The 11,205-nt window shown below is 37.9% G+C and overlaps 1 protein-coding gene across 2 annotated transcripts in view; it reads left to right on the plus strand.

Moving 5' to 3' along the window:
• LOC129768538 (uncharacterized) overlaps positions 1 to 11,205 on the plus strand; it is a 303,931-nt gene extending 292,726 nt beyond the window's left edge. For both annotated transcript variants that reach the window (XM_055770259.1, XM_055770260.1), the window contains exon 4: positions 9,427 to 11,205. In XM_055770259.1, coding sequence (XP_055626234.1) covers positions 9,427 to 9,630 — 204 coding nt within the window. In that variant the 3' untranslated portion in view covers positions 9,631 to 11,205. The remainder of the gene's footprint in view (positions 1 to 9,426) is intronic.

Raw genomic sequence — 11,205 nt, forward strand, 5'->3', positions numbered from 1 at the left:
TTGGTTCTCTTTACTATTGATCCCTGAGGAAACAAACAATTTTCTCTTCTGATTGGTCATCAGAAATATATACTGGTTAAATTTCATGGTTAAATTTCAAAAACACCTGGATCGATATCGAAAAAGTCTTCTCTCGAATTTGGAACCTCCCCTGAAACTCTAGATATGTTTTAGAACTAGATAAAAATATATATTTAGAATATTGTTATTTTTCCCCTCAGTATAATAAAAATATTCACAATTTACTTACACTGCAAACTACAATAACTGTAAATTTTAAAAAGAATAAACTCAATTATCCATTATATTGTAAGTATTTCAACTGCACTAATTTCAACCGTACCTATTTCTACCGTTAAAGAGAACTGTCAATAAGAAAATAACTGCAACACAATATTTAACAAAATTCTAAAAAATTGGGATTTTTTTAGGATTTTGTGATTTAGATGTAGTAATGGTACCGGTAATTTTGAGTGGCTGGCAGATTGACGTATTTTCTAAGCAGTTTTGGTATTAGAAACATTAAAAATCACGATCGGTCATTTCGATCGGTCGGTATAGATAGGTGTAAGTGTATCAGAAACATAAGTGTATCAGAAAAAAGGGAAGTGGGAGATCAAAGTAATATATATTACTAAACAATACATGAATGTAGAAAGAGTCATAACATTATCAAAAAATATTTTTGAAAAATTCAATACAAAATCTTGCGAACAAATGAAATTACCGGTCATTTTGACGGGTTGTTCGTTGTAGTGTTAGTCACATTTTTTATGTGACAGCTATCCCAGTGAAAGGCGATTCTACACTCGACAAAAAAATAGAGACGTGGTGGACAAAATTTCGGAAAGAAATAAAAAATCAATTTCTTTTTTTTTCAAACTTTTTATAGACCAACAAATTTTTTTTGCTAACCAATAACAAATCGAATTAACCTTACCAAACAGCCTTCATTTGATTCCATATAGAGATATTTCTGTTTGAATGAAAAATTACCCTTTCGTCTTTGATGCCGAATGATGACGAAATTTTAAAAGTAGTTTTGGAAACTTTAATAAATTCTGTACAAGGCTTCTTTTGCTTTTTACAAACACTTTTGCATTTTCATGAAATCATAAAGCTATTCTTCATATCTTCCATTATTTATATGATAAATTTTCATTTAGTTTTAGGAAAAAATTGAAAACGTAATTTGAATGAGCACTAGTTATAGCATAAATTCCTTAAAACGAATTTGATTTTTATTCGCCAACCTTTGAGAGAAGCAAGTTTAAAAAATTACATAATCATATTGAAAATATTTTGGGTTTTCAATATTTTTCTGTTTCTTGAGATATCTCTGCACTTGTTTAACCAAAATTCTATGTCTATATACCATTGAATGGATGATTAAATACTTGTTTGAAGAGCGGTGAGTAGATCTAGGTTTTACTTTGTAATTTATGTGAAACAAACATTTGAAAAACAGATATTTTGAAGCGGTGTAAAGTCACAAAAATAGAGAGTATTTTTCAATTTATCAGCTGAACCTAAGTTCAAACCATTTTATACTCAGGTTTCTCTGAGCAAACAATTAGAGTCAACAACCCACAAAATTTGGTTTAGATCGGTCCACAAATAAAAGAGTATCAACTGTCTCAAGAAGTCGTTGTCACGTCACGCAAAGTATACGATTCATTCCAGCATGACGTGGTAATATTTTGACTCAATACAAAAATTTTTTTGGCGTTTTTATGTATGAAACACACAAAATCAAACGATGTTTTAGTGAAATTGACAAAATTTACTACAAAAATCATCAGTTGGAGAATATTTTATAGATAGATTGGCTTGTTGTCTGCCAAATACTTTTGTGACGAAACAACACCTGACTTTTTACTGTTTCGGAGAGATGAACGTAGATTCCACAATATAGAATTGATTCTTGTTTCGACTTCCGGTTTGCTGGTAATAATATTGAACGGCAAAAAATGTGGGATACGATTTGTGTATTTCGTTGCAGGTGTCTCACCAGCGGAAGTAGAATTCCGATGTCATTTTAAAATCGAGGATGGTGACTTCTGGTTCGTTAAAAACGGATCTAAAAGGCCCGAAATGGCATGAAATTCCACAATACGATCGTGAATGGTAGCGTTGGCATATATCCATGGGTACGCGAAGAAGAATTAAAAAAGCCAATAAAGTTTGATAGTTAGCAGATTCAAGCGAGAAGGAAGACAATATTTGAGTAGTAAGAACTCAGATTGACGCGTGTGGAACTAGACAAAGGAAGTACACATCCAAGTGCACACGCAAACGTCAACGATTAACGATCAATATCAACGTCAAAGTCAAAGTCATCTTCAACACGCAAACATAAACGCCCTTGCACAGGACGCGCAAACGCACACGGATGCATAAAACGAGTTTATCAAAAATTCCTGATAGCAAATCAAATGGGTTCCCCCTGTAGTGAGCGCCACTCGATGAACCAGGTTTGTGATAGCTATTGATGGCAAGCGCCAGAGTGAACGTGTTAAACAATCACGATGTAAAAATTGGAGGTCGGTTTAAGATCACTCCGAATTTTCCCAAACAACGGCATACCGTGTGCTACAGGTAACAGGTAGATTCAATTTATATAGTTTATTTTGATGAACATACTATAACCAATTACAATTGCCTTGTTTCGCAATATTTCACAATCTAAAAAAATATTGAACCCATTTTGCATACAGGTCAAAAATATTTCTTCTCTGTTTTTGAAGCAATGAAAACGCAAAATGGCGCTAAAACGCTAGAATCAAGAGAGCCAAAAAAAAGTCACCATGTTACCAAATTTTCAGCGTTATGACACCTTTCATTTGACACTACTGAAAATTCGGTAGGAAGTACCGATCCTGAGATACAAAAAGGGGTAGGTTCAGGATTATCAGTCGCGTTAGGACTACATTCCCCTACAAGATGGACCTTTGGAAGGGGAAGGGGAGATCTCAGAGGAAAGTGAGAAGTATTCAGAATAATAAAAAAACATAAAAAATACTATATAGCTTGCTACAACACGGTAAAATTCTTATTTAATACAACTTATTGATTGTGTGACGTTTCAACACTTCGTGGAGACTGTTTTTCCGCACAGAGCGTGTGTCACGTCACAAAACGAATGCCGATTCTGGCAATGTTCTTGCGAGTTTTTTGAAAAACTGAATATATACAGGAATCATCTTTTGTTGACAAATCATAGAACAAAGTTTATTTGTTTGTTTTGAAACGGAACTGAAAATTACAACATTAATGATCAAAAGTCGGAAACCGCAAAAAGACAGGTGTTGTCACGTCACAAAAGTATTGGGCTGGCAACAAGCGAATTGAACTGCAAAATATTTTCCAACTGGAGATTCTTGTAAAAAGAATTCTCTATTTTACTTTAATATTGTTTATTATTTGGAAATCGTGTGATTTATACATGAAAACGAGAAAAATACTGTTTTTAGTGAGTCAAAACGTTGTTACGTCACGCTGGACTGGGTCATTGGTTACAAATATGGTTGAATTTGGCTTAAACTTCTGTCCAATGTGTTTGAAATTCAGATTCAATACAGTAGAGTACATAGTACAGTACATAGACTGCCTCAAATTCATTATACTGAAATTGCTAAAATTCCCTATTAGTATTAGGTTTCGTTGATATTTTACCTGGTATTTCAATTAAACCAAGTCTTGTGAGGTTCACTGCTTTTCGTTAATTTCGACTCAATTAGAAAAAAATGGACTTCCCAGTCTAGGCACTCACCGCAACCATTTTATTTATCTAATACCTGACATCACTTGATTTTCTAATGTTGTAACTTACACAATATCCATTCGGCGTAATAGTATTCCTTTTCAATCGATACACAACACATATCGCGTTTTCCGGCGTGAGAATGTTCCTATGAAGAACACAAATTTCTGCATAACTGCATAAACCCGTTCTCGAGCAGGAACACACCTTAGTTTTTATTTATGAAAATTGAAACATATCGTTCCATGTATCAAGTTCTTTTTAACACAACTGCTACCATATACAATTTTACACTTACACTTGTACTAAATTTTTCACAACACACGATCGGTCATTGATAAGAAATTTCACGAAGCAACCAACATTAAAGTTCCAAATTTAAATTTTAGTTGCTAAAATTAATCGTATCACTCACCTTACTTGCAATATAAAAATGCCCCCGACTTGCATATATTTGCAATGCTGATTTCTCCTGGGCACCTTGGTTTAGATGTCTCTGTTAGGGAACACATTTCGGTAGGAACAACAGTTCTCCCTACTTTCATGTATTTACAATGCCGATTTCCCCCAGACAGCTTGGTTTTGATGGCTCTGTAAGGAACCCGCCGCATGTGTCGTCAATTTCGACCAATCAGATGTGAGTATTTCCGTTAGGATAGGGGTTAAGATTTTTGAATTGTTCGATAGTTAGGTTCATGACATATATTATTTTCTTCAATATAAAAAATAGTTATGGAGTGCCGAAATCGATTGACGCAAAAATTTCATCAGTCCATCATGAAATGACTGAGCAATAAGCGTTTGAAATTGGACAATTTTCACGATGTGCTCGATTTTCGATTTTCAATTTTTACCCCAATATGTTCCCGAAAGACGTAATCCTACGTCAAAAAATCTTTCAAGTTAAACGATTTCATTGTGATTAAACGTAATAATAATACAGATATTGTACTAAAAGCTAAAAATTAACTAGGCAAATAGCAGTAAGTAGTTATCACACCCATTCCTTCATTAATTTAGAGTCTAGATTAATGAAAGAATGGGTTTGATAACTACTAACAGCTATTTGTCTAATTATTTTCTAGCTTTTAGTACATTATCAGTATTATTATTACGTTTAATCACAATGAAACCATATAAACAGATTTTATTTTATTTTCCACTCAAATACTGTTGAAAAAACACAATGAAAGTTTGAAGTTTGTTTTGACAGATAGCATTGATAGCGTTTTAATATGCATTATATATGATAAAGGGTGTGTCACATCAAATTGCATCACGGAAAAAATGCTGTAGAAATTCGCCCAGTAGACCGATCCTTTTGAAAATTTTAGACAGTAAAATAAAAACTATTAACTTTTGGCATTTTCTTTTTATTCATACTTCGAGCCCAAGCCCGTATGCTCGGACCTTCCTCTTTACCCCGTCCATAAGGTTCTGTACAACGTCAGGTTGTAGTTTTTTTTGAACAGAAATCCATTTTCTCTTGAAGTCCGTCTCCGATTTGACAACTTTTGGGTTCTTCCGGAGGGCCTGCTTCATAATCGCCCAATATTTCTCTATTGGGCGAAGCTCCGGCGCGTTGGGCGGGTTCATTTCCTTTGGCATGAAGGTGACCCCGTTGGCTTCGTACCACTCCAACACGTCCTTTGAATAGTGGCACGAAGCGAGATCCGGCCAGAAGATGGTCAGGCCCTCGTGCTGCTTCAATAGTGGTAGTAAGCGCTTCTGTAGGCACTCCTTAAGGTAAACCTGCCCGTTTACCGTGCCGTTCATCACGAAGGGGGCGCTCCGCTTTCCGCAGGAGCAGATCGCTTGCCACACCATGTACTTTTTGGCAAACTTTGATAGTTTCTGCTTGCGAATCTCCTCCGGAACGCTGAATTTGTCCTCTGCGGAGAAGAACAACAGGCCCGGCAGCTGACGAAAGTCCGCTTTGACGTAGGTTTCGTCGTCCATTACCAGGCAATGCGGCTTCGTCAGCATTTCGGCGTACAGCTTCCGGGCTCGCGTCTTCCCCACCATGTTTTGCCTTTCGTCGCGGTTAGGAGCCTTCTGAACCTTGTATGTAGGCAGGTCCTCCCGCTGCTTGGTCCGCTGGACGAATGAACTTGACAAATTCAGCTTATTGGCGACATCCCGGACCGAACTTCTCGGATCACGTCTAAACTGCTTAACTACGCGCTTGTGATCTTTTTCACTGACGGAGCATCCATTTATGCCGTTCTTCACCTTCCGGTCGATGGTTAGGTTCTCGAAGTATCGTTTTAGTACTCTGCTGACCGTGAATTGGACGATTCCCAGCATCTTACCGTTGTCCCGATGTGACAACTCCGGATTCTCGAAATGAGTGCACAGGATTAATTCACGACGCTTTTTTTCTTCCGACGACATTTTTCCAAATTTACGAAAAATTTACAGTGAAGCATGGCCAACGTGATCTATACACTCTTATCTGATTATAAGCGAAAGCTGAAGATATAATTCCTAAAAATTAAATTTTCCGTTTCCGTTTTTTCCGTGATGCAATTTGATGTGACACACCCTTTAGGTAGGTTGTGGTGATGGTTATCATGACATCGAGCATGTGGTCTGGTCTTGTATAAACTTTCATTCTGCCAGGGCTCATCTATCGGATTCACTCAGGGCACTAGGAAGGCAATCTGACTAACCGGTTGGAGACCTCAATCTTATGCTTCCTCTTTACCAATTTCTCGAAAGAAATGATATCTCAGTTTGATTCCTTCCCTCCTCATCAAACCAAACTACCCCACTTGCTTCATCCTAATGCTAAATCCTAATCCTGTCCAATTAATCTAGTGTTAGATTTAGTTATTATTAAATTGTTAGTCTTAAGTATATAGCAAATAAGTTATTGTTTAAGGTGAAATTTGACTCTGTAAACGTTAGACAATAAGTAATTGAGTCTGATTATTAAACGTTTTTGGAAAAAAATAAAATATATAATAGGTTATAATTTAGATGACGTTATAAGGAATGTTTACACTTATTATTTTTTCCACCACTGTATAGTTTTGAGAAAATACTCAGCGCTGTAACCTAGTCCTTTGACATTCTCGTAGAACTTATTATTTCATAAGATAAAATTAAGAGTTTCCATAGAAGATCGACTCAGCAATACACTTATCTGTTCATAAGCTTTCTGGATAATTGTTGTTGATAATAAACTACATTCTATGAAGAATAAGTCAAAGAATCATCATAGATTAATTTTGAAAACCCAGTTTACCACGAGCTGATGAATTCCGGAGAAAATTACATTCTGCATTGGAGGAATTATGGTGCAATTGCAATTACACTCAAGAAGAGGAGTCTCTCGTGAGCAGCCAACGGAAACAGACGTAGTTTTAGTTGCTCTGTGTATTTTTTGGTTCAGTCGAAGTTCCGACGATAGGCACTATTTTCTTCACAGTCCAGGGGTTTTTAGATAGAGTTGTGATGAAGATAATAGCGAGTAATAGTGACTAATAGCTAGTAACGAGGGTTCCCGACGTTAATTTCATAAATGTGTAAAGTGTATGTATCTGGTGAAGAGCCATTATCCTCCGGCATGTTTCGACGTGCTCCAGCTTCGTCTGTTGTGTTACCGATGTGAAGAGTCGATTAACAGCAGAACCAGTGATTGAAATATCAGCGGAAAGAAAATGTGGTACCAGCTGATAGGAGACGTAATGCTGAAGAATGCAAGATAAGTGTTGCTAATTATCTGTATTTTTCTATTCCGTATTCAGGATTTTTCGAATGGCGTAATGAAGAGTAGTTCTAACATCCAAATCTCTACACTCTCTCTTTACCTTTATTTTTGTTTAGATAGGAGAGCGAGAGAGGTTGAAGTGCTGAGAAATTTAAGTTTGTATCAGTGTGGCTTGTGTATATTGGTGGTTGGGAGTGTGTGCAGGGTGTTGTGGGGTGAATGCAGTTGAGCGGGTTGAATCTCGGACAGACTTCGGGTATTATGTCATCGTCGCACATTCACTGGGAACATGTTTTCTTCTCTTCTATCTCTGTTTATCTTGCGCTGGACTTAATTGACTGTTTGAGGTGCCGATCGGGGCAAGCTTTTGGAGTCGTTAGATCTGTGGATGGGCCTTGTGAGTGTGGTTCATTGTGTGCATTCTCCTCGAATTCTCTCGTTCTTTCCAAGTGTTGTGTTATGGTTTATTTGTATCTCATTTCGTTTGATGTTTATGTGTTTGTGGGAGCCGAGAATTTGATGATTTATTCTCGCCGCTCTGAGGGGAGCATGGGTCTTAGCGGTTTTGTAGGGACCACGCATTTGGAACTATTTTTTTATTTGAAATACAAAGTTTATACGGATTTCTCTCTGGTGACTATTTAGTGCGCTCATGGCGCTTAATCGCCTTCGCGTATCGGTGCATATGGAAGTGAAAATGTACAATAAATTACCAAATTTTAAGTCGGTTTAGATTGTTTTAACAGAGTTCTCCCGGTTGTCTTTCTACATCTGTCGAACAATAACGAAGGATAAAGAAGAATAAACGCACGATAAATACAAAAAATAAACAATTTTCCCTGTTGAATATTTGAGAACGAGAGAAGTGAGGGGAGTGTGTTCGGAGAACTGTGCTCGCATTCGCAGGGTCCGTCTGACGGTCTGGGGGTTCTGGGGGTTTGTTTTGGTCGGCGCTTCGAACAGTCTACGGCTGGGCTCTGTGTGGGATGAGTGGAGATGGAGGATCGAGGTGTTGTCTTTGGTGCGGGAGCGATGGTGATAGAACCTTTGAATTCAAAAAATTTTAAAAATATAAAATTCGAAAAATTTAAATATGATATTCAAAAATCTAAAATCGGTAATTCTAAAATTTTATAGTTTAATCCATACATCGCGATTCATTGAGCACCCGTCGACGCGATTGGATGAAGAATATGCTCCAGTTCGAGTGATTCGAAAGGAATTCTCTCTGTTACCAAAGGGCACCCTCCGCTATCACAGTTCAATAAAAAATAGGTGCGATGAATAGCAATATATACATATATGTTAGATAGTTTGTGTTCACATAATCACTTACCGCAGTGAATCCTGATTTCTCTTAACCATTCCCACTAACAACTATCCCTTCCATGATAAACGCTAGGGAACCACGTTATAGAGGCGACCCTTCTGGCCTTCGGGCGGCGAATATCATACTAACATTCCTTCCCTTCCCCTGGTGACTGTAAGGACGTGGCCGGCGTCGTCATGACAATTTAAAGCTCGAATAACCGAAAATTGCACAACGAGAATGATTTGTTAGTCCCAAGCGTCATTCTGTGTGTTCTTTGTGCAATTTGGTTGGTTCAGGTCAATCACGGAGAGCAACTACGAATTGTACAGTCTACCCAAGCTCAAGCTCAAGCTCAATTGCAATTACACTCAAGAAGAGTAGGAACAAGTAAATCATCAAGTCCCAAGTCCTCTGGCACACCATAGATCGAAAATCAAAACACAGTGTCGCCGATCCTCACGAAATGCTAATTCCGATCTTTGACATTTTTCCCGCCTTCCAATATCAAAACCATGCGCTCACTTTCATCTCTATTTTTAAATTTGAATTAGCCTAAACCGTATCGCTCGATTCGCATCGAGGCGCATCATTGTTCATCATCTCATTTTTTTTCTCTCCCTCTATTTTTACTTCCAGCCATCGACCAGACCGGAATCGGACTTCACGCTGGATATGCCACGAGCCGAGCAGCTGCGGGTGAAGATGAAAAAGGAGAAGCAATTCCGCAGCCGGTGTCGCTGGTTTTTCTATTTCCTCAGCGTGGTCTTCTTTCTACTCTCGGTGATGGTGGTCAGTTTGGTACTGACCCGGGGCAAGCGGATGTTTGGCAGCATGATTTGACAGCGGAGGTTGCCCCAGTGGTCCCAGCTACCAAACCTTAGACTTCACCTAGATGGCTCTGGATTATGCCGCCTCCGTTTAGTAGCCCACCATCGAGTTTTTCTGTTTTCTTTATAGGTTCTACGTGGGCCACGGTGTGTCACAACTGTCGCATCGGAGTGCTGTGCTGTGTGCGCTTCTCACTGCCCCGGAAGTGCTCCACCCAATAATTCATCTGCTTTCGCGCCTGGATCGCGGGAAGGCAAGCCGATAATACTTAAATTGTTTTTGGTTTTAAGATTGTGTAGACAAATTTTATGTAGTATTTATATTGTGTAAGAGGCTGAATTTTGAACATGCTATTTTGATTGATTGTATTGCGACGCGCGGGGCTTTATTTCGATTTTGCATTGGAGACGAAACTTAATTGTTTGGGGTTTTTATGGGGGAAAGCTTTCGGAGCTAAAGCTTGCGGCAGACTTTTATGTTTGCTGAATTCACACGAGACAAAAGCTATAGATGACTGAGTGTTAGTTTTTATGCAAATTGAGTGCTGCATTTGAAAATTACATGAAAATCATGATGGTCGATTATTTGCCGTGTGTTCTGGGTTTGAATGCCAATGATAGTTTCTGAATAACTGTTGATAAGAATAAGTCATGACATTGTCTCACCTCTATCCTTTTAAATTTGATACAATGTGAGCATCCACCATGGACGAACTACTCTGCCAAGATTTTATTTTCAAAGTTTCAAGTTTCAAGGAAGTTGTTTCCGTTGTTGGAGAGCTCAGCATCTACTCAGTTGCCTCTAGTTGCACTCGTGCTGCACTTTTGGCTAATTGGCCGTAATTCCGAAGGGATGCATTCACTTTAAGCATCAACTGAAAGTTTTTCTAACAATCTCTAGAAGCTGTTAATGTTGGCATGTACACAGTGTGTCAATTAAGTTCCAGGCTAGTAGTGCAGATGAACTTTTGAGCATGCTTTGTTTATCCATTACTATCAACATGAGTGCACTAACGATATTCGGTACCAATAGACTAATGTTTACTTACGACAATGCCTAACTGAAATCGACTGGAAAGAACGATGAACTATTCCTTTCTTAATCTTGCACGAGATAATTGAAAATCATAAGACAAATAGCGACAGTTAAATACATGAGACATACTCGATTTTCGAAAAAATCTTATCTGATATGAAGTAAGCTCAGTAAATCGAGTCTGTTCTATTTACGGGCAATTTTTCTGGATCGCCAGAATTCGCTGGGGGTTATTTTGATATTTGTTGGTTTTATTATACAAACTAGTTTCCTCTGGCTTTAATGCAAGTTTCACATCGATGTAGTAGCGTACAAATGTTGTCAAATATTGCCTTACCGTCTTGCCCTAATTTTTGAACAAAAACAAGAAAATAATCGCAGTGGTGCATATCAGGTAGATACGACGGATTATTTAGGACACAGATGCGATTCCGAGTGACAAATTAATGCACGAACAGCTACTTGCAATTCGACGCATTACTATGTAGAAGAGCACAGCTTTTCGGATTGTGATATGCGGATCGAATTTGGCGGATTTTGAAAAAAAAAATG

The sequence above is a fragment of the Toxorhynchites rutilus genome, chromosome 2 (genome assembly GCF_029784135.1).
Source record: "Toxorhynchites rutilus septentrionalis strain SRP chromosome 2, ASM2978413v1, whole genome shotgun sequence".
Classification (NCBI taxonomy): domain Eukaryota; kingdom Metazoa; phylum Arthropoda; class Insecta; order Diptera; family Culicidae; genus Toxorhynchites; species Toxorhynchites rutilus.